Source organism: Colius striatus, chromosome 15 (assembly GCF_028858725.1).
Source record: "Colius striatus isolate bColStr4 chromosome 15, bColStr4.1.hap1, whole genome shotgun sequence".
NCBI lineage: Eukaryota > Metazoa > Chordata > Aves > Coliiformes > Coliidae > Colius > Colius striatus.
The window spans coordinates 2,416,159-2,439,776 of NC_084773.1; the positions used below are offsets into that span (position 1 = coordinate 2,416,159).

At 46.6% G+C, this 23,618-nt stretch overlaps 1 protein-coding gene across 1 annotated transcript; it reads right to left on the reverse strand.

Moving 5' to 3' along the window:
• Positions 1–216: 216 nt before the first annotated feature.
• On the reverse strand, positions 217–23,075 carry ACAD9 (acyl-CoA dehydrogenase family member 9). Its single transcript, XM_062008432.1, has 18 exons — positions 22,972–23,075; positions 20,314–20,407; positions 17,364–17,465; positions 15,158–15,264; positions 13,879–13,979; positions 12,214–12,292; positions 11,068–11,242; positions 10,410–10,483; positions 8,537–8,612; positions 7,834–7,904; positions 7,384–7,503; positions 6,570–6,698; positions 5,459–5,538; positions 4,767–4,893; positions 3,361–3,438; positions 2,636–2,764; positions 1,436–1,508; positions 217–455 (listed from the first exon to the last, which is right to left on the reverse strand). The coding sequence occupies exons 3-18, from the start codon at positions 17,383–17,385 to the stop codon at positions 355–357; spliced, it is 1,542 nt and encodes a 513-aa protein (XP_061864416.1). The 5' UTR covers positions 17,386–17,465; positions 20,314–20,407; positions 22,972–23,075; the 3' UTR covers positions 217–354.
• Between the last annotated feature and the right edge of the window lie 543 nt (positions 23,076–23,618).

A 23,618-nucleotide genomic window follows, 5' to 3' on the forward strand; every position in this document is an offset into this window, starting at 1 on the left:
CTGGCCTGGCCATGACCATGGCCACTGGCCTGGCTGCTGCTGGAGGCCTCTTCCCACCTCAGTCCTTGCACTCCTGGCAGGAGCTCCTCCAGCTCAGCAGGCAGCTGCTGGAAGCTCAGGGCGACTTGGAGAAACACCCCATCCCTTCCCTGGGGAAACAGGGAAGCCCAGTGGGCTTCAGCTCTGATGGAAACAGGCACATCCCATAACTCCAGCTTGTAGCCTCCTGCTGTGGAGATCTGGTTAGAAGTTTTATTTTTACTGTTGTAGCTAATTAAGTTTGGTAAAGTCAGGAAATGGTGTCAGATACTTGACAAACCAGTCAGTGCTTGAACCCATCAGCACCTGGCAGTGTCAGAAGGTCCTGTCCAGGGGGTGGGAGCAGGTATATGAGCGCTTCTCCAGCACCTGCTTCGCTGCTTTCTTGATGTAGTCATCCAGATTCTCATCTGCATCTGGGGAGAAACAGAAGGACAGTTAAAGGGCTGTAAAGAGCTTGTCTGAATTTGTCCAGTTCTGGGCCCCTCAGTTCCAGAAGGACAGGGAGCTGCTGGAGAGAGTTCAGTGCAGGGCCACAGAGATGATGGAGTGGAGCATCTCCCTTGTGATGAAAGGCTGAGGGAGCTGGGGCTCTGCAGCTTGGAGAAGAGACTGAAGGGTGACCTCATTCATATTTACAAATACATAAAGGGTGGGTGTGAGGAGGCTGGAGCCAGACTGTGCTCAGTGATGGCCAGTGACAGGACAAGGGGCAATGGGTACAAGCTGGAACAGAAGAGGTTCCAGAGAAACACAAGGAGAAACTTCTTCAGTGTTCAGGTGAGGGAGCACTGGAAGGGGCTGCCCAGATGGGCTGTGGAGTCTCCTCTGGAGACATCCCAGACCCAGCTGGATGAGTTCCTGTGTGCCCTGCTCTAGGTGGTGCTGCTCTGGCAGGGGAGTTGCACTGGGTGAGCTTTTGAGGTCCCTTCCAACCCTTAACATCCTGTTATTCTGTGAACTCCTTTCCAAAAGGACTTTAGAATACACCAAACTGTTTACACTTCACTGCCAGGAAATAATTTAACATTATCCTCTAAGAAAATAGACTGAGTATTGCAGACAGAGTTTTATAGAGCAAATGCTCAACTTTGGCACTTTGGTTGGTCAGTTCTCAACCAAACAAGTGAAATAGCTAGTTGTGACCAGTCTTTTCTTTACAGGAGTATTTGCTACCCATAGATTTTTATATTCCTCCTCACAGTTGTAAAACCCCAACCCAGAACCTCTGCAGTTCATTTTATCTGTTCAATGAAGAGACTCTTATTTACAAGTGGTCCCAGTTCTGCTCATCTGAACTAAAAGCAGAGCAAAACTGTCACATCACCCAAACCACCAATTTCTGTTTGCAGCCTGGCAAAGCCATAAAGTATACAGATTATTTATCAGGACTTACATTTTTCTAGTTGAGCCATGGCATAATTATTCTTGAAATATGCTTCTGTGCAGAAGATATTTGTCAGCAGCACCTGCAAAACCAGCAAAGCCCAGTTCAAAACTAGGGACTGAATTTCCTGACAGAGCCCTGTAGCAAGCCCACAGTCCTTTACCCCCTAGGGCAGTCTTGTTTTGTCTCTGATGGTGTCAGTTTAGTGGTGTTTCTCCCCCACAGGTCAGAGCTGGGCCCAGCCCTTCGCTCACACAGGACTGGAGGCCTTTGTTGGTGCTAAAGCCAGAAGGACCCGGATCACACAGGCTGAAGGCCACTGAAGGCAAAGGTTAAGCAGCTGGGATTTGTCTAACACTTAAGTGGAGCAAATATACTTTTCCTGTAGTGTCACTGTTACCATGAAATGTTAAATGAGCTCCTTCAATCACCCTCTGACTTTGCTGGCAATAAATATACCGACCAGCTCTTGTTGATCCGATACCTTCCTGTTTGCTCATGGTATGGAAAGTGTGGGGGAAGCACTGTGTGCTTTAGGAGCTTCAGGAGAACATGCAGCTGTTGCAGTTCATGCATGGATGTGTGGGCTGCACACATGATTTTAACAGTAGTTAAAAAAAAAAAGGATGGTCAGTGTGGTACAGGGCTGGTGGGGGAACCAGGGGCCAGCAGTGTCCCACTGTGCTGGGTCAGCTCCCGGGGCACAGGCACAGCCTGGGCAGGGCTGGCACTGAGGGACTCCAGGGAACTGCTGGGGAGAGGCCTGAGGAGGGCTATGGGTGTGACTAAAGGACTGGAACATCCCTATGGGGAGGAAAGGCTGTGAGACCTGGGTCTGCTCATCCTGGAGAAGGCTGAGGGGGAACCTGATCAATGCTGATAGAATTGCTGATGAAAGGGTGGGTGTCAAGAGGATGTCTTTGTTCTGTGGTGCCCAGTGACAGGACAACAGATAATGGACATCAGCTGAACACAAACAAGTTCCACTGGCATAGGAGGAGCAAGTCCTTTGGTGCTGAGGTGAGGGAGCCCTGGCCCAGGCCGCCCAGGGAGGGTGTGGAGGCTCCTTCTCGGGAGGTTTCTAACCCCACCTGGACACATTCCTGTGCCCCCTGAGCCAGGGGACCCTGCTTGAGCAGGGGGTTGGGCTGGAGGAGCTCTGCAGGGCCCTTCCCACCCCCACCATGTGGGCTGCTGTGACACACTTGCCTCGTGGTCGTGGTTCCTCAGGCCGATGCTGATGGAGCGGCTGGCGCGGGAGATGGCCGCTGTCATTGCGTACAGGTTGATCACCACATCAGCCACTCTCTTCAGGACCAGCTGCTCATCCACTATGGTCTGCAAGAGGAAAAAATGCTATTACTGTGTGTGTAGTTCATCCATTTCAAACTGTAACCAAACACTTTTGTCTCATACTTTGTGCTCAGGTTCCCACTTCATTCACACAGATCAGTCATCCCATAGAATTTCTCCCTCAGGTCAGCAAACCCTGGCTCAGCCACGTGCTGCTGCCTCTGGGCACTTTATGGTGTGACTCTCTTCAAATTGCCAATCTGTGGGTTCCTGATGAGCTGCCTGCAGCCAGCAGGAAAGCTGCCACCTCTAGAAACCACTTTGGTAAGTGCCAAACCCAATGAAATTCAAGTCCCAGAGCTCTTAAGGCTATTGGAAGCTGTGGCAGTCGGTGGAGGGGCAGGGATGAGGCTGGGATCTGTTCCCAGCAGAGGAACTGGCACAGAATGCCCCAGAGCTCCCACTCTGGTGCAGTCTCTCTCCTGTTTGTCCTGTGCCCCTTTGCAGCTTCATTTGCTGCCCAACAGTGATGAAGAGCTTAAGTTCAAACACACACACAGAGAGTCCATTCCACCTTCAGGTCAGGCCAGTTTGCTTGAGGATAAACTGCTCAACAACAAAGTTACCAGAAGACATGTTACCTTGCCAAACCTTCTTAGCAGCCCTTTCACTGTGGTTCCAAAATAATAAACATTTTCTTCAAGTTTCTTGCTACTTTCCTAGAAAATCAAACAGAAAATACAACAATTTGAGGGGAAAAAGCCCACCACCTCTCCCCCTGCCCCCTTGGGCTGAGCACCAGGGAAGGGCCTGGGGCCACAGGACCTGCTGAGAGGGGCTGGGGCTGGGCTGCAGGAGGGCAGGGTGGCTGGTGGCTTTCACAGGCAGGACACAGAGTAGCCAGGGCACTGACAGAACTCCCTTTTCTGATATCTTTCACCATTTTACAGCTTTTTCTTCCAGCTACAAAGGAGGTAAAAATGTACCTATTTACCTACAAAGAATGGGATTATGTTTCCCAAGGGGAAAAGCTCCTGTTTAGCTGCAGCCTTGATATCCTGAAGCCCACCTAACACCAGATTTAAGCAGTGTTACTTGAACTTTCAGCCAGTTTGCAGCCAGACAGGCACCACTGCTGCTCTATAAAACACACATCAATGTTCCCTAGTTTCTACTTGAGGTAACTTCTCAGTACAATCTTTCTGCTCATGGAAATGACAGTGTGCCAAAATTCTCACACAGTGTCTCACTCTGCACAGCAAACCTCATGAGTAGTGCTGCAGGAGAAATCCAGACTATCTGGGACAACTGTGGGACATCACCAATAGGCTCCAACTCTGGTGTGGAGCAGGACAATTCCCACTCTTACATTTGGCTTTCAGTCATTCATAAGTGCAGCCAAATCCTCATGCTGATTCCTGTGGTGTGGATGTCAGGAGGTGGGGTGGAAGGTGTGCAAGGGAATTCAGATGTGGTGTCAGAGCTGCTGGGAGTGCAGCAATCCCCTGAGGGTCCAGCATGCAGTGCCTGGAACTTCTGCCCTGGAGGCAGGGCTGTGACAGTACAGCAAACCCCACTTTGTTCCAGCTCTCCAAATCACTACCAAAACCTCAGACCTTTTTTGTGTTACCAGAACATTTATCTTTGGACATGAACATTATTTTAAGCAAATATGTATGTATGGTTCATACACAAAACTGCTACTGTTACACAGGAAAATATACTGTCTGTTGGAACTCAGCTGATTGTGAAGGGCAGCAACAGACCATTACGCACAAGGACTTTACTCCTGTGAAGGCTTGCTTAGATAAATTACTCAAATGGATATAAAGCTGCCTATGGTATAAATACAGACTGAGAGCAGTCTTCATTTTAGCCTCCTGTGTACCCATCTCATGGCTGGAACTAAGCCATGGTATCAACACCTGCTTCAGTTTGTACCTCTCCCTGCTCCCAAGCATAGGCTTTGTTTGCACCAAGGGGATTTGGGTCAGGAGGAGCAGTGAGGGGGTGAAGGAACCCTCAGCACCACAGGCCCTGCCCTTACCTGGAGGCTGGGGTGCACCACTCCATCAGCACCAACCAGCCCATAGTCCACTTTTCTGCCCATCGTGTCCCGTAACCTGCTGAAGAACTCTCCCAGCGCCACTCCCACGTTGCCTTTCTTGATCTCTCTGAAATGTTGGATACACAACAGCTGGGAAAGGCCATGGCCTGGTTTGCAAGGGAACATTCAGGAGGTTCACTAAGCAGCTGAAATTCTAAATGCTTCACCCAAACACCTGCAGTTTCTCTATGAATCATTAAGACTTTAGATCCATTTTATTAGGAGTTCTGGAGAACAATTATTTAGTGTTAAAAGTATATAACGTGGTTCCCATCCAGCTGCTCTCACACACACAAGCCATTCCAGACACCAGATGTGCTCAGTATGTACAATGCAGCTGCCTCACCAATAAAACTCTGCCATAAAAGCTTAAAAAGTGATAAACTTTTAATTACTGCTCTTGTAAGAGTTTTACACAAGCTGCTAAGGTAAAATAATACCAAGATGCCCAAATCAGTGAAACACCCCCTTAAACAAACACCCCCACATAGCAATGAACTACCCTTCAGACAATACAGGGATAAATACTCCAAGGGAGCTTTTTCCTATAGGTTCCCCTCTTATCTAGAGTTCAACAGTTATCAGATTCTGTTCAGTTTATTCAAAGCTATTAGCAATAAATAAGGACATACTTAATTTTGTCAGTTAAGATTTTGCCTGCATATTGCATCCCCGTCAATGCAATATACATTCGCAGGATTTCATTTGTTCCCTGCAAAACACACAGGGGAAAGGGAAGTCAGTATCAAGTACAAAGTCCTTTTAGTCTTTAAGAAACATCTAGATGGGCTGTGCCAATGTTTTCTTACACATTCACAAATAACAGAATCTTAAGGGTTGGAAGGGACATCAAAAGCTCATCCAGTGCAACCCCCCTGCCAGAGCAGCACCACCTAGAGTAGGGCACACAGGAACTCACCCAGCTGGGTTGGAATGTCCCTAGAGAAGGAGACTCCACAGCCCATCTGGGCAGCCCCTGCCAGTGCTCCCTCACCTCACACTGTAGAAGTTTCTCCCTGTGTTTCTTTGGATGGCCACTGATAACCCAGCTTGGAACCAGAACACATTTCACAGACCGCTCACGTGAGTTAGCTAATTAAGCTTCTAAATTAATCTTGCCTGAGTTTCCCTACTTCACCTGTGAGAAACTCACAAGAGGAAAGAAAGGTGGCTCAAGCCTGGGCCCCACCAGGGCACCTCAGCCAGAAAAAAGTACAACATCCTCCTAGAGAAATCTGTTTAAGAGTTACCCTTTACCCATACCTCTTCCCAAATACTTATCACTTTGGTCAGTACTGACACCTGAGAATTAAAGCAGCAAAAAGCTTCCAAACGTGCCTGATGCAAAGGAAGATGCCCCACCTCCTGCTCAGGCTGCCAACTGCAACAGTTCCAGGCTTTGGTACTCATTTAGAATCCTTCAGTCTGCTCAGAACAAACCCATGCCATGGGCTGGGAGTGCTTTTTTCTCACGACAGTGTGTTTAAAAGAGCTGCATGTTTTGTCAAAAACATGTCTTCATTTGAGAAATGGAACAGACACCCCCACCACTGTAACTCACACTTTGGGGTTGGTCTATAAAAGCCATCACATGGTGAAAGCACTGCCCATATTGCCAAAGGAAGCAAGGGTCAGTCTTACTCTCAGTGCCAGGGGCTCTGCAGCTGAAGGAATGAAGGCCCTGGGGTTTCAGCTCAGAGTGTGAATCGCAGCTTGCAGGCAGGGCAGGCCACTGATACTTGCCTCGAAGATGAGCAGGATGCGGGTGTCTCTGAGGAAGCGCTCGTAGGGGTAATCCCTCATGTAGCCCAGGCCCCCCAGGATCTGCAGGGCTTCGCTCACGCAGGCCCACGCGCCCTCCGAGCTGAACACCTGCCAGGCAGCACCACTCCGTCACCCCACGTGCAGATGCCCCTCATGGCAAAGCTATGGGACACTGCTCCAGTTTTTGTTAGGCATAGAATCATTTCAGATGGAAAAGATGATGGAGGCCAAGCCCTCCCCTCACCCTGTCCAACCCAGCACTGACCCACGGCCTCAGCACTTCAGCTCCAAGGCTTTGGGATCCCCTCCAGAGCACTCCCCCACCTCCCTGGGCAGCCTGGCACAAGGGCTGACACCCCTCTCAGGGAAACAGTTCTGCCTCAGCTCCAATCTCTCCTGAGGCAACTTGAGGCTGTTTCCTCTTGTCCTGCTTTGTACTGCTGTTACAATAGCCCTGTTTGGAGTACCATGCTCCTTTGAACTCTCTTTTTATGAAGCCTCACATGGCGCCAAGAGTAAAAGGACACTGCCAGCTGCAGGCCAGGCTGAGGTGCTTCTGGCCTGGCTTTAACTCAGTATTTCATAGGGTGGCAAATGCCTGAATCTGAGCTAGTCAATAGTACATGGGACACAGAGAAAACACTGATGTCTGTTCTCTTCATCCAGCTGAGGTTTGGGTATTGTGTGTCTAAATGTAACACCGAGCCTCTGAGCCAGGTGGAGTGCAGACTGGCAACCAGGAGAGGTGTTAAGTCTGCATTTGCTTAAAGCTGTAGGCAATAAAATATGTTACCTTGACCATTGCTGCCTCCACGGAGCAGTCTGGAAAGCCTGGCCTGTCCATCATCCCTGCAGTGAGGTAAGCCATGCTCTCCATTACATATGCCTTCACAGCCATGAAGCAGAACTTCTCCTGTCAAACAGCAATGGAGGGATCACAGAGGAATTTGGATGCACCATCCCACGGCCCAGCCCCATCCTGCAGCTTTTATGTGTTTAACAGATCAAATGCTGACCCATAAACAAGTACTGCTGCAAAGCAATCATGCAAAAGGGGCCTTTATTCATCACATTCATCATTCTAGACATTGAAAAGATGGGTGCACAGAAGCCTGCACTACATCTGCACCCATTTAACACCTCTAGCTTGAACCAAGACAGCCAAAAGGACCCCATTAGAATCGGTGTCCTTGCACTCAGCCAAGACAAAGCACAGAGACTGAGGCTTTTCACTCTTCGTTACCTGAATTAATCCAAACTCGCTCAGCTTCTTGTTGAACTGTTTCCTGGTACAAGCATACTCTGCTGTCATTTCTTGGAAAACAAAAACCAAACAAAACCCACCTCAGAAGAGCAGGACAGAAACCGTGTCAGACCGTGCCCTCTGAGAGCATGGTCCTGCCCCAGTCCCCCCCAGAGCCCCCCAGAATACCCCCAGAGCCTCATCATGGGTGGGAATGTGAGCCAAAGGCTTTCCAACAGGAATCTGAGGCCTGGACCTGCCCTCTCACTCAGGGAAGGCAGTTTAGTGCTTATTCCTTCAGAGGGCTCTCCACTACTGCTTTGGGTAACTACTGGTAGAACTCCATTTTATTACTGTGTGTAAGCTTTGAGAGAGTTATTCAAGTGGCAGGTTTTAGGGGAGATTCTACCTTCTAAAAGCAATAGTGTACAGGCTATTCTCTTAGTAACAACTTTTTACCTCAGAAAAACTCAACAGGGCCAGTAACTTTCCACTCTATGAACTGGAACCAATTCACTGTTAAAACACTGTAAATGGGCTTTCAATAATCATCTTCTAAAGTGGCAGAAGTCCAAGCATGCTGTGACTGACAGCACAGCAATGGAGTGAGATCCAGGCCATGCTGCATCACCTGCATCACAAACCTTATGCAGATCAGGTTTTTGCACAGCACCCAGCAATCCAGAACACCCCAGTCACTCACCTATCAGCTTTTTAATCATTCCAGCAGATGCACTGCCCATGCTAAATCTCCCACTGTTCAGGATATTCATGGCAACCTGTGAAGAAAACAAACGGGTTTCAGGCAGTGCTGTTGCCACAGAACTTCTCTTTAAGCCACAGTGGTTACTGCTACCTTGCTTCATGTTCTAATGCTTTCCTAGGTTTATGCCTGCCCTTGTATCAGTCAGCACAGCACTCAGCATCCCAGCAGCAATGCCTCAAAACTAGGCTTGAGGGCTACCTGCTATGTCCAATTTCCTATTTTGAAATAGTTTTCAGACACTGATGATCCAGTGACCTGGAAGTAATCCTCTACTCAAAATACATTAAGGTAAAATGCAGATAAAAATGTGCTTATCTGCAACTAGACAAACAACATGCAAACCAGACAGCCATGCTCAAGTTTATCAGGAAGAAATCATCTCAATATCACACCCTTCTCTGCAACTGACCTGCAATGGATGCTTTCCTGCTGCAGATACCTCCCAGCAACATACAAGAAGAGGGAACCAGAAGGAAAGGTGTAGCAATGAAACACAGATCCAAAATGTACAAACCCAGATTCTGAAATCTAGGATTATTGTTCCTTAACAGGAGAAACAAGGGTGACTGAAGAAGATGGCATCTGAAGAAGATACCATAAAACTCTTCTCTCAATATGCTTGCTCCATTAAAGAAAATCATTTCACTTAGCATTTAGGTCTGGGCTTGCCTGGTGCAGGAGAAGTAAGGAAACTGAGAAGGACCATGAAGAAGAGTTTTGCAAACTCCAAGGCCAGAGCCAGCAGCAGGTTACAGGAGCCACACGTCACCCTCAGTGCCGTGCCGGGTCTCTGGTGCAATGTCCTTCACTGGGCACCTCCCATTCTTTCCCTGGGCAATAATCTAACCCCACAAAACCATCTGACAGCCATGGGACTTTGGATGGGATCTGGACTTCCCTCAAACCATTTCCTGTTCTACTCATCTCTTTCTCTTTTGACTGACAGAGCCCAGAGGTTGCTGATCAATGGCACAGAGTCAAGTTGGAGGCCTGTGGCCAGTGGAGTTCCAGAGGGATGGGTTCTGGGGCCAATCTTGTTCAACATCTTCATCAGTGACCTGGATGAGGGGACAGAGTGACCCTCAGCAAGTTCCCTGCTGGCACCAAACTGGGAGAACTGGCTGATTCCCCAGAGGCTGTGCTGCCATCCAGTGGGATCTGGGCAGGCTGAGAGTTGGGCAGAGAGGAACCTCCTGAGGTTCAACAAGTACAGAGTCCTGCATCTGGGAAGGTACAACCCCCTACACCAGGACAGGCTGGGAGTTGAACTGCTGGAGAGCAGCTCTGCAGAGAGTGCTGGCTGATAATAAAGTGACCATGAGCAGTAACGTGGCCTCGTGGGCAAGAAGCCAATGGCAGCCTGGGGGCATCAAGAAGAGTGTGGGCAGCAGGGCCAGGGAGGTTCTGCTCCCCCTCTGCTCTGCCCTGCTGAGGCCTCATCTGGAGTCCTGTGTCCAGTTCTGGGCTCCTCAGCTCCAGAGGGACAGGGAACTGCTGGAGAGAGGCCAGTGCAGGGCCACCAAGATGATCAGGGGACTGGAGCATCTTTCATACGAGAAAAGGCTGCAGGACCTGGGGCTGTTTAGTCTGGAGAAGAGGAGACTGAGGGGGCATCTTATTAACATTTAAAAATATCTAAAGGGTGGGTGTCAGGAGGTTGGGGCAGCACTTTTTTCTATAGTAGCTACCAACAGGACACTGTTCATGCTACCAACAAGGAAACTTCAGTACAGGGGAAAAAACAATACAATTAAAAACCAGGATTGCTCCAGGCTTCTAAAAATCATCAGTATTATTCTGTGCTGCTTACCTTAAATCCCCCTCCTACTTCTCCAATTACATTCTCTATAGGCACTTTTGTGTTTTCAAAATGTACTTCACAGGCTGAAACACAGAGTTAACAGCTGATGAGTTATCATGCAGAAATACTTCTAAGACATGCAGAAGATAATCTTTTTGCAACCAGCAGTAAAGTTTAGGACAGAACTGCAGATGCTTTCATAGAATCATAGAAGAAGTGGGAAAAGGCTGCAGTTGATGTAAAAGCATCAAGATATAATTAATGTTCATTGTGTACAGAGAGCTATAACTTTGTCTGCATTGTAAGGAGCTGACATAGCAGACAAGACCAAATGATAGATGGTGAGAAACTGTATCCATCAGTAAGCTGAGGAGCAGCCTCTGAAAACTGACTTCTACATGAAAGTTGCTTGGTCACTGAACCTGCAGACTCAGTACTTCACAGTTACAGAAGCTTCACATGTGCAAAAAAAGAACTGTACAATATGGATTCCCTGTTTCAAACCCTGCACTAGGAAGGACTCACATGAAAAGGCAGGTAAAGAAGCAGGAAACTTACACTGTTAGATGGAATAGATATTGGTCTGCCTCTAAACTCAGATATCTAAACAAATTAAAGCATTAAGATGTTAAAACAAATGATGTTAACGATTTTAAGTGTTTCTTACTGTTGGATCCTCGAATGCCCAACTTATCCTCAGGTTTCCCATGGGTGACTCCACCAAAATCCCTCTCCACGATGAAAGCAGTGATCTTGTCTTTTACCTGTCCATCTTTATCCACCACCTCTGTCCTGGCAAAGACTGTGAAAATACTGGCAAGGCCACCATTTGAGATCCAAACCTATTTTGGGAGAGAAAAGATATAACAGAAGTAAGTTTGTTGTGCTTTTGTGAGCCTTCTTCCCAAGTGTTTCACAGCAGACTAGCAGAGAATAGTGGTGAAACATTGTTTCCTCTTCTCTTAGATTCTAATGCTGCTAGTTTTGCCTCTGGTGAGCACTTTCCCAAGGAAAGTTGACCCCAGAGTGGTAAGTTTAGAGCAAGTACTAAAATAGGTTGCACTATAGATTTGAATGAAATGAAAATCCATGATGCATTTTCACAAGAGCCTGTATATCCTGCTACTGATGGCAGGTGAAGGGTACCAGGGTAATACAGACTGCAGAGCCACTCTGCCCAAAGTAATTCCAACTCTGAATGGAAACTCCCTGTATCAGGACACAGACATACAGCCAAGGTGTGTCTCATCCCACCGCAGACAAATGTATCCACAGCTACAGATCAAGTCTGCAATGCCTCAGATATCTGTGAGCCCGGGACATCTATGCATTTCTGCAACCCTGTATTGTACCATTGTTTCTTTAGGCAATGTTCCAAGCAGCCCTATTCCCAATTCAATGTCAAGTTCTCTTTAAAAAAACACCCACAAAATTTGGCATGAAGAACAAAGAGAGGGGAAAGTGTGGGTTTGGATTTGCTGTCACCGAGGGGGTTGACACTCAAACCCTCCCTGAAGTCAAACACCAGGAGCTGGCAACACAGAGAAGGAGCTTCAGTGGCTTTTCCTGTCTTTCTTCTCAAGAGTTCAGTGAAGGATATTCTCTGAACAGTGTGCTTTTCTATTCTCTTTGTCCCTACAACAACATGGGTTGTCTTTTTGACATGGTCATTCTTCACTAGCTTGGAAACCTCACCATTCAGATGCAGCTGCCAGTTTTACTGAGTGAAACTGACAGACTGCAACTCTGCAAAAGATGCTTCCTACAAACTTTTAACAAACCCCTGTTGTGTTCCCAGTCTGTGAGTGGATACCTTGGTGCCATTTAATAAGAAGTGTTTGCCATCTTCACTGAGGGTTGCTCGTGTCTGGATGGAGGCAGCATCACTTCCACTAGAAGATAAACAAGTTATTAATGTTTAAAGAAATAAGCACGCTTTGAAAACCTAAACTGCATCTCTTCCCTCTTCCCATGCTTTATAAAGGAATGTTTACAGTTGTATACATACATTTTGGTTTGAACTAACAAGGAAACTTGCTGGAATCAACAGCTCTAAAGAAATCTACTCAAGTCACTTGAAGGGGCATTTCTGCTGATTGACATGTATGTTATCAGCCTTATGACCTGCCCAGAACCTTCAGAGTGCCACCTAAGCAATAGTTTTCAGCTAAACCTTGAACATGTGAACATCCAATGGAACTGTTACCCTAAAACATCATCAAGTTTAAAATGTCTAAGTTGCTCCTCAAAAAGTCACACCCTGGGTTTCTATCCTAAGTGAAAGAATGCTCCACAGAGATGAAAAACACACATCTTACAGTCTCTATCAGTGAGCACTGGGGCACAGGGGAGCAAGATCAGCATGTGAATTACATCAGAGCAATCCATGTTCTGTGATTAAAAGCTCTGTCCCACCCAAAACTTCAGAGAGTCAAACCTCAGCTGAAGACTCTTGAACAAAAGGCATTGCTGGGAGCTACTTAGATCCCAGCAACACCAAAATTAGCAAGTCAATCAAAGGTTCATTATCATTCTAGCTGACAAGAGCTCAGAGAAGACAGTTTTGTAAGGACAGGCAAGAGTCAACTTCAAACACTCCACTGGTCTCAGCCCTTCAACCTGTTTCTTTGACAATCACACACTAACCCACCTGCCTACATGTTTTTAAGAAAACTCTACTACTTCTCCATTAACAGAATTTGCAACATCAGCAGTAGTCAAAAATGAAGCTAAGAAATGTAACTGAAACACACACAAATGTATCTTGGGAATTGATGTTTCGTTTCTGCTGCTGCAAAGATGCCTTTTCTAAACTCCAAGGAAAGAGGGGTGATGGGATGAAGTTCCATTTAAACATAAGGAAAAACTCTTTCAGTGTTTCAGTGAGGGAGCCCTGGCACAGGCTGCCCAGAGGGGTTGTGGAGGCTCCTTCCTTGCAGGTCTTCAAGACCCACTCGGACACATTCCTATGTGACCTGATCTAGGTGAACCTGCTTCTGCAGAGGGGTTGGACTAGATGATATCTAAAGATCCTTTCCAACCCCTACCATTCTGTGACTCTATGAAAGACCAAAACTCCCTCCTATTATTTTTTTGGTAGCTCCTTCAATTACAGGCTTTTACCATTTTGAAGAACTGAAAGCATCCCAGACCAGTCACAGAACGTTACTGCTAACACACCACAATTCATAGTCAGTAATGCCAGACATAGAGTGGATGAACTCCTGGGATGGGAACAACAACAGGTATTGATTTCATAGAAATAGCCATAAGCAGCACATTGGGGAAAGATGAGTTCCAGGATTTGAAGTGTACCTCTCAAAAAGACCAAAGAAAATTGGCCTACAGGTTGAAGCCACAGGCACCAAATAATAAAGATTTACTATAGTAACCAAGCAGTCACTGCAGTGAAGGTGACAGTAATGAAACAAATGAGTTTTGATGCTTTCTGAAGCTTTCATGGTTACAAAACCAGTACCTTCCAGGCTCGGTGAGACAGAAAGCTGCAATGTGCTCCCCAGATGCCAGTCGAGGCAGGTACTTTGCTTTCTGCTCATCAGTGCCAGCAATGAGGATTCCCTAAACAAAGAATTCACAGAGACATTTTCAGCACCAACCTGTGTAAAAAGAAATGAAGCTGACAAGCGTGGCCAAGGAAGCTTAGTTTGAAAATGTCTTGGCATAACAAGAGGCAGTTTAATTGACAATTATTATTTATTGTAATGATGCTAATGACAGACTATTGACATTACTATTTATCAGACATTAGAACATGTCAAAGTTACCATCCCACAGCTGTTCAATGGTTTATTGTTAAGACTGCCTTCTAGGGCAGCTCCCATTGCTGTAGGTAAGGACTGAACTGTTGTTCTGAAAGGGACCAAGACAGTCTCTCCTCCAGAGTTTGCCATCCCTTCCTTGCTATCATGGTAACTGTACTTGAAGAACCTCAAAAGCAGCAATTTCCAAAGCTCCTCGTCAGAGAACAAAACACATGATTAACTTATATTCCAAAAGGTTTGATTATAAATCCATCCAACAACTTTTGTGAGGGGGCACTCATTTTAATGATCTCTGCTGTTTGTACAGGAGAAGGGAGGAATACAGACTTTTAATTAGCTTTGTCTGCTCAAATACATGAAGAATCTCTTCTTGTTACAATGCTCTTACTGCTACTTCAAGCCTCAGACTACTGCCACCCACCCACCACTGAAGGGCAGACACTTAGGGCTGTATTACACAGAACTGAGGTTTAAAGTTCCCATGCTTGCTACAGCACACTGGTCCTGGGTAAGTTTTCTTCTCTAAGGCAATATGCAGCTCCCTTCAGCAAGAAAAGATCACATCCTTCTGAATTCTCTGCATAGCTGTCCCACCTTCCCACAGTTCCTGCCCCCCTTGATATTTGATTCATTTCAGCTATTTGTTCTATCCAGTTTTCTCAATTCAAAACACTTGGGATCACTTAAGGTATTTTTTTTCCTAAGAATTATTAATTGACTCAGCATGTCCTGGCCTAACAACTCTCTGGTGTAGCTGATACTCAGCCCTACTGCTGCATGGAAGCCTTACACTGAGCCACTGGCAGAGGGTGCTGGCAACATTAACCACCAAGCTGACATCAGAATGTGCCACTTGATTTATGCTTCATGGTAATTCTTCTTTGTTACACTCCCCCCTCCACATTTAAACCAACTTCACCTCAGCTTTCCTATGCAAGCTGTGCAGAGCTGCTTGACACAGAAGAGGAGCATTACCTTAAGCCCAATAGCTTGATGTGCTGCCAGAGTAACTGCGATAGATCCGTCTAGAGAAGTGATCTCTCCCAAACGTGCATACATGGTATTTGACAGCCCAAGACCACCTGCAACAAACACTACCTTTTATTCTAAGTAGACATCTTGCCCCTTCCCCACCCCAAAAATCCCTTTCAATCACAGAAACATCAAGAATGTAGCACTGTTAACTGGGCAGAGCCTCTTGGTACAGGCTGGAGGAAACACATCCACCACCGAGGACCCCAGCACCGTGGCTGTGCCAGAGTGCACTGTGCACACAGTGCCTCATCCCATCAGCACGAGCTGTGCTGCATTCAGCTCTCCCCACAAAGCAGACAAGCACATTACAAAGCCTTGCAGAGCTTTGCAGCAGGCTGGCTGCCAAGCTGGTACTGAAGAAGGACAAAATACACTTGAAAAAATGTCTTTAATAAAAAAAATGTGAATATATCAAGAAGCAAACTTGATCCTGGCATATCATTCTTGGAAGGATTTTGAGATCTGCTGCTGCAAATACAGAGCCTATTCATAAGGAGCTTGAAGAGAGAGAGGTAGGTTAAATCAAAGCTGCATCTGTGTGAGTCCACTGCTCAAGAATCTCACATTGCCAGGACTAGAAGCCCTGCTCCCTGTAATTACGATTTCCTTTTTTTCAGGACTATGCTCTCCTCCAAGCACGCTGAACCTTTTACTACCTGGGAGCTGGAGGAGTATTATTTCACAAGTTTCAAAGCAATGCCATGTCAAAACAACTGTAACATTTGATTAAAGTATGGTTTTGAAGTCAAATACATCATCTTTGAGAGTCTTTAATAAAACCTGACAGAGTGGAAAGCTTATTTCTAGTTAATCAATAGTAATTTACACTTCCAGTGCCATGATGCTTCCTTATGCTGAGTTCTGTTCTTTGTTCTCTGCCTCCAACACCTCCTTCCAATGACAATAACTTCTTGTTTTCTTCCAATATTCTTCTTAACTCCTAAACACCTCTCTCTCCCCATCTGAGTTCAGGTGCTCTGCCCTGATCTTTCTCCTCCCAAGACACCATACTGAAGAACTTAAAAAAGCTCACAAATCCCTTCTCTATCTCACTCACATCACCCTGCTTAGTTTTGAATACCCATGAAAAGCATTTAATTACTGCTTTTGAAATGCATTGCAAGTTGCACTAATAATTAGTTAATCAACAGAGATCATATCATGTTAAAATAGATGCAAGTTGTCCAATATACTTTAATGAACTTGTAGAACCCTTTAGTTCAAGAACTGAAATCAGTGCAGCACAGTAACAGCAGTCATGTTGCCTGACACAACAAACAGAAAAAGTCCAACAGAAAAGCTACAAAAAATGGGGCATTACTTCAACACTGAGGAAACACTGAGGTTTGTCTCCAGCTTTACACAGTAGTGCTGTCATCACTGGAAAAAAAGCATTGCTTCACAAGATATTATTTTCTTCAAAAATGAAGTATCTTCCCCACTGTATCTCTCTTCTGCAGATGGTCAGACAGAGTTTGGTCTTGCTCTGAGCTGTTCTCTTTAAAATCACCTTCTTTTATAACACAAAATGGACAACACAATGATCTTTTCTCTCCATGAATTCCAGGTAGAATACAAGTTTTAATACCAATCTTTATTTTATGCATAAGATCAACATTTTCTTGACAATTCCTTTGCAAGGCCCTCCTCCAATGCCCTTCTTGTATTTACACAGAAACTCTACCTCTAATAAACAGACATGACTCTTATGCACTTCCATATGGTCAAACACGTTCCTGTCTGCCAATGGCAGGGGACAGCTTTGGTAGGTCAGCTCCATGAGACACTGTAGTCTGGACCTAGTGTAATTTTAGGAGGTATTAGTAAGAAATGCAAAGCCTGTAGAATGTCAGGCTGCTCTACTCCAGCCAGAAAAAGAACAACCAGAAAAAATGCCACACCAAAAGGAATTCACACCATCTAAAATTAGTTATTGAACTTGGGTGCCCAAGAGTAGGCAGAGCTGCCTTCACAGCCAACAGGCATTCCCGGGCTCTTTGTTATCCAGGGAGGAAGCCTCAGCTCCTAATTTAGATAGCCAAGTCAAATGACTACCCTGGAATAGTACAGCCACATCTTGCATGACCCCAAAACATGTTACTTTATAGAGACTGCTGGGTTTATTTTTTGGTGGTGCTTTACTCACCGTATTCCTCTGGAATCTGCATGCCAAAGAGACCCAGGTCCTTCAGTCCTTTTAAAGTTTCAGGTGGGATTTTTGCTTCTTGATCAATCTTCTTAGAGTCCACTGTGAATACAGAAGGTTTTACAACTTGAAACTGTGTTTCTTAGCACAGAAGCCATCTCTGAGACTGTATTGTTCTCAAATTAGAGCTGTTTGTGATGATTTAGCAGTAGTATGATGTGTATCACAGATATCATATCACACAATCTATCATAAGCAGAGCCCAGACCCGAAGAACTAAACTAACTTACAGAAAAAGAAGCTGCTGTAGCCTCACGTCCCTCCCTGCTGCAATTTTCCTCTAGTGTTCTGAAGCATCTTTAGGAAAGACATAGTGCTTGTTACACCAGATAGACATGTTTCTCACCCCTAACTTCACAAACACTCAGAGGGATCTCCCTGGCTGTCCTGTTTACCCAGCCACAAAAGGAGGAGGGCAAGTATCACAGCCTGAGCTGTCCTCTGTAAGGCCAATCACACAGTACAAAGTGAAACACAAGGCTTTTGAGCCTCTGGATGACAACCACATTGACAAGTCCTGACCACTGCAGCTGGAAGTGCCAATTCTGCTTCTGGAGAACAAGGCTTCACTTCAGTGGCCCACCTTGTTACACTATAAAACATACAGAACCAACTGGAAGGTCCCAAGATTATGACAGGATCACAGAATCTCAAGAGTTGGAAGTGACCTCGAAAGACCACCCAGTCTAGCCCCCCTGCCAGAGCAGCACCACCTAGAGCAGGGCACACAGGAACTCATCCAGCTGGGTTTGAATGTCTCCAGAGCAGGAGACTCCACAGCCCATCTGGGCAGCCCCTTCCAGTGCTCCCTCACCTCACACTGAAGAAGTTTCTCCCTGTGTTTCCTTGGAATCTCTTCTGTTCCAGCTTGTACCCATTGCCCCTTGTCCTATCACTGGCCATCCCTGAGTACAGCCTGGCTCCAGCCTCCTCACACCCACTCTTTACATATTTGTAAAACGTTAATGAGGTCACCCCTCAGTCTCCTCCAAGCTGCAGAGCCCCAGCTCCCTCAGCCTTTCATCACAAGGGAGATGCTCCACTCTTTTCATCATCTTCGTGTCCCTGTGCTGAACTCTCTCCAGCAGCTCCCTGTCCTTCTGGAACTGAGAGGCCCAGAACTGGACACAATATTCCAGATGCAGCTCACGAGGGCAGAGCAGAGGGGGAGCAGAACCTCTCTCCACCTACTGCCCACAGCCCTATTATTACGGCTGTAAAGTCACAAGATACACAGGAAAAGGAGCTGGAAGTGGGAAAAATCTGGGGCTTATTTCATTTTCTCAAACAACATTTCTGTGTGTGCAGGTTGTGCATGTCAGCAGATTCCATGACTGGAATAAGCACGGTATTTCCAGGATTTTCTATCTGAAGTATGTTTAGGTTGTGATTAAAAATATCCAAAAGGCACATAAACGAGTTAAATACAAAAATCTTCTTCTTATGACTTATTAAAATTCTTGGGGGATTACAAGAGCTGTTCTGTACTGTGAAAATAAACATGAAGGGTATTAAGCAGCTGAGGAAAGCTGTAAGCTGCAGCCAAAGGAACACAAGCCACCTTTCCAAAAAGTACAGAAAAAGAAGTGCAGAAGCAATGGAATATTCCTAAGGAAACCTCCCATTCACCCAGTTAAAAGACACTGTAACTCCTGTATGAAACAGAATAAGGGGAGGCAACTAAACCTTCTGAGGCTCTTCTAGAAGTGATTCAGAGAGAAAACTCATTTAAAAACAGACTTTTTGCCCTCCATGCTAATCTTTTAGCTACCTATTAGCAGACACACATCAGTGGTAGTGCCATCAGCTGCTCTGGGGAGAGAACAGTGGGCATTTTTTAATCTCTTCCTCCATCATGCCCATCCAGACCTCTCTGTGGTGTCTGCACGTTGTCAAGCTTTATAATGTCTCTGCTGAGTTGAATTTCCTTATCCAGTGGTGATGATATCAAATTTCTAACCTATTTTTACAACGCCCCTAAGTTACCCTGAATAACTAAACAGAAACAGTTGTGAATCCAAAGACAAGCAATTTCCAGCTCCCTGTCACTCTGTAATTTGGCATTTTTACTCCTCCCTTAAATGCCAGGTTTGTCACTTGATAACTGATGTTTCCCAGCAGAGCAAAGAATTAAACCATGTAATCTTGCACACATTCTTAATTTGCTGTCAGTGAGCAAGATTACAATTTTTCAGTTCAAATCACCTGGATCTCATAAATTGTGAACTGTGGCTATCACAGCTTCCCTCCAGCTCCTGTAGTGTTTGGCAATCTAGGCCTAGCATCTTCTTTGTCAGTGGGAAACCAGAGCCAATGCTGTTTAACTGCCTCACAAACTGCTGTCTGTAAAAACCCATTTCCTATTGTTGCTTTAGAACTGCCTTATCTATTGCACCAGTAACAGAAGAAACACTCTGCAACCTTATCTGGAATGCAAATGGCTAAAAAGACTTTTCCTTCTGTAATGCTTTTACTTCTCACAGCTTCTCATTTATGAGCATCTCCTTGTTAGAACCAGTTTTAATACAGCAGGACAGTTAGAAAGTCCCAGAAAAAAAACACCATAATATATGAAGTGGTAAATGCTATTAATCAACTGAACTAAAAGCCATTTCAAATCCTACCTCCACTTCAGAGTCCTTTTACTTACCTTTTCTTTCCCCTATTTATCTTTTCTCTGTTTTGAAGATCTGTCTTCTCATCAGCATCCCAACACTCCACATAAAAAAGCCCTAAATGAACATGTGCCTACAGAACCAACAGCACTATCTGACTAGCAATCCATGCCTTAAATGAGTATTTCCACTATAATAACCTTATTCAACTGCTGTGTTTAAATCATTTCATAATCACTAAATCACTTGCATGAAGAAGAAACTAATAACTATACCTTCTTCATTGAAGAATTTTTCCACAGGTCCCACAAACTGCTTGATCTCCTCCAGTTCTTCATTGGTAATTTCTGGATAAGGGAAAACTTCTTCCTAAAATAAGAAGCAGTTTTTCAGTATTTTTTGTAAGGTATAACTCATGTCATTGAAATAAAAATTCAAGGACATGGGTCTTTCAAATGGTAGACTCTCAAAAACTGTGAAAAAATAAGAACTGTGGAGAATGTTCAGAAACAGAAACAGCCTGATCTGGTGAAATTGACAGGACTCAACTTGTTCAGAAACAGAAACAGCCTGATCTGGTGAAATTGACAGGACTCAACTTGTTCAGAAACAGAAACAGCCTGATCTGGTGAAACTGACAGGACTCAACTTGTTCAGAAACAGCCTGATCTGGTGAAACTGACAGGACTCAACTTGTTCAGAAACAGAAACAGCCTGATCTGGTGAAATTGACAGGACTCAACTTGTTCAGAAACAGAAACAGCCTGATCTGGTGAAATTGACAGGACTCAACTTTACCACATAACAAAACCAAATCAGAAGGTATTACCTGAAGAGCAGAGACATGAGGGAGAAATAAAGATTACAAGAGCTGTGAGGATGCAAAAAAATCCCTCCCCAACCATGATTTCTGTCAGGGTTCTGTCTCATCTTGAGATTAAAAATAATGAGTTAATTTACATTTGTATCAGAATCAATTTAGTGTTAAAATGGTTTCAAAGGTCTGCCAGTAAGCACTGTCCCTTGAAAACACCCAGCACGTTCCACCTGTGTAATGTCACCAGTGCAAAGGTGAGGAAGTTCCATGCTGCTCCTTATCATCATCCTGGTATGTTGGTTAGAAGCTGGAAGCTGTATGACCTGACAGGCTTGAATGACAGAATGCAAACCCAAGCAAATAACACAAGAAGTGACAGAGTACATGTGAGGTATGCCTCTAATTTTTATTGCCTTTCCCCTTTTAAATACAGGGGTCTACAGCTCTGCCCAAACAAAACTGTTTGTGACTGAAGAGTTATGTCAGCTCCAAAAATTCAGGATCTAGTAAATGCTTCAGAAGATAGTTATAGTGAAATATAAGAGGAAAATAAGAGGTATTTAAGCAGAGGGCTTTAATCGTGGAGCCTGACTGCTGTCATTACTCTTTACCTGGCAAGGTCTATTTTAGGAGACTTTATTGTTTAAGTCATTTCAGCTATTCCTTCTTTCAGTCTAACCCCATAACCTCTGACACATGCATACTCCAAACCTTGGGTTAACAAGTTCTGTTTTAATACAGTGTTATGTCTCAAATTTGAAACTTCTTTGTCCAGTGGCATTTCAAGACACATGAAGAACTTCAACCTTTCCTACAAAAAACTGTAAGTAAAAGTTGATGTAAAGTGCTGTTGCTTGAAGTAAACAGAGGATAAACTGACCTAAGTTTTGTGGAATGCACTTGTTCAATGCCCAGAGCCCAGTGTACACACACTTGTGTTTCTGCAGGGAATGTGCTAGGCTTGCAAGAACAGGCAACTTTGGTTTAAAGTAGCCCTTCTGATTCTGGTTGTTCTTGAGCATTTAGAATTACATCATGCCTTTTGTGTGCAGGAGTGCAATTAGGTTGATTTATTTAACCCAGTTTCAGCAGAGAGGCCAACTGAAACATCTGAGAGTAAACACACATGGATTGCCATAGGGAGCAGCAGCTGTTACTAGAATTGTGCTCAACAGAAACTACACAGAGATGTATCATTGCCTCTACTCTGAGCACAGGAAGGCTCTTCAGAGGGCCCTGGACAACCTGGACTGATGGGCTCAGGCCATCAACTGTGTGAGGCTCAACAAGGCTCAGTGCAGAGTCCTGCCTGCCCTTGGGCCACATCATCCGCAGGCAACGCTCCAGGCTGGAGCTGAGGGGCTGGAAAGCTGCCCAGAGGGAAAGGGCCTGGGGATGCTGGCTGACAGCTAAACATGACGCCAATGTAATAGTCACACTAGAAATAGTGTGGCAGCAGGCCCAGGGCAGTGATTGTCCCCCTATGCTGGGCCCTGGGGAGGCTGCAGCTGGGGGCTGTGCTCATTGTTGGGCCCCTCACTCACTGCCAGAGAGACACGGAGAGACCTGGGGGTGTTCAGCCTGGAGGAGCTGAGGGGAGACATGAACGCCCTCTAGATCTCCCTGACAGGAGGGTGTAGTGAGGTGGGGGGTCAGTCTCTGCTCCCAAGCAACAAGTACAAGAGGAAATGGGCTTAAGTTGCCCCAGGAGAGGTTTAGGTTGGACATCTGGAGAACTTTCATCGCTGAAAGGGTTGTCCAGCCCTGCCGCAGGCTGCCCAGGGCCGCGGATCCCCATCCTGGGAGGGATCCCAAAGCCGTGCAGCTGTGGGGCTGCGGGACGTGGCTCAGCGGTGCCCGGGGCAGTGCTGGCCGAACGGCTGGACTTGGTCTTAAGGAACCCGAGCGATTCTGCGGCCCTGCCGCCGGTAAGGGGCAGCAGCGCCAGGCCGAAGCGGAGCTCAGCGCTGCTGGCGGAACACGGGGCCAGGCCTCTCCCGCGGGCGCTCCCGCTCCCCCTACCCGCGCCTCCCGGGCCCGCGGTGCTTCGCTCAGCAACCAGCTGGGGCACGGGGCCCTGGGACACGGCCCCTGGAGCGCCAGCCGGGCCCCTCACCTTCCGCAGCGTCCCCACGAAGAGCTCCTTGGCGAAGGCCGGGCGCGGCGCGGCGGTGCGCAGGCGGCGGACGGCGGCGGGGCGCGGGAGGGCGGCGCGCAGGGCGCGCACCAGCAGCCCGCTCATGGCCACCGGCAGCCCGCTCACGGTCAGGGGCAGCGCGCTCGGCCGCGGCGCGCCGGGCTGACGGCAGCGCCGGCGCCGGGAACGTCACCGCCCGGCGGACGCGGGGACTGGGTGACGCGGCCTCGCTCCGCCTCAGAGGAGGGACCGGGGACAGCAGCGGTCTGAGCGGGCCCGGGGCAGCGCGGGTCCGCCTCCTCTACACTGCGGTAGCGGCCCCGCCGGTCATAGCCTTTGGCCTTGAACCGTAGAATCACAGCATCCCCGAATGGTGGGCGCTGGAAGGGCCCTGCAGAGCTGCTCCAGCCCATCCCCTGCTAAAGCAGGTTCCCCTCGCTCAGGGGGCACAGGAACGTGTCCAGGCACGGCTGGAAACCTCCTGAGAAGGAACCTTCACACCCTCCCTGGGCAGCCTGGGCCAGGGCTCCCTCACCTCAGCACCAAAGGAGTTTCTCATCCTATTCCAGTGGAACTTGCTGTGTTCCAGCTTGTGCCCGTTACCCCTTGTCCTGTCACTGGCCATC

Bases quoted from the DNA above. Each gene is read 5' to 3' on its own strand.
- ACAD9 (XM_062008432.1), bottom strand. From the start codon at position 17,385: ATGCAGATTCCAGAGGAATACG. The intron at 13,980-15,157 runs GTAATGCTCCTC...TTCTTTGTTTAG, and splicing joins ATCAAGCTATTGGGCTTAAG to GGAATCCTCATTGCTGGCAC. The intron at 5,539-6,569 runs GCAAGTATCAGT...TGTGTTTTGCAG, and splicing joins GCATCCTGCTCATCTTCGAG to GGAACAAATGAAATCCTGCG.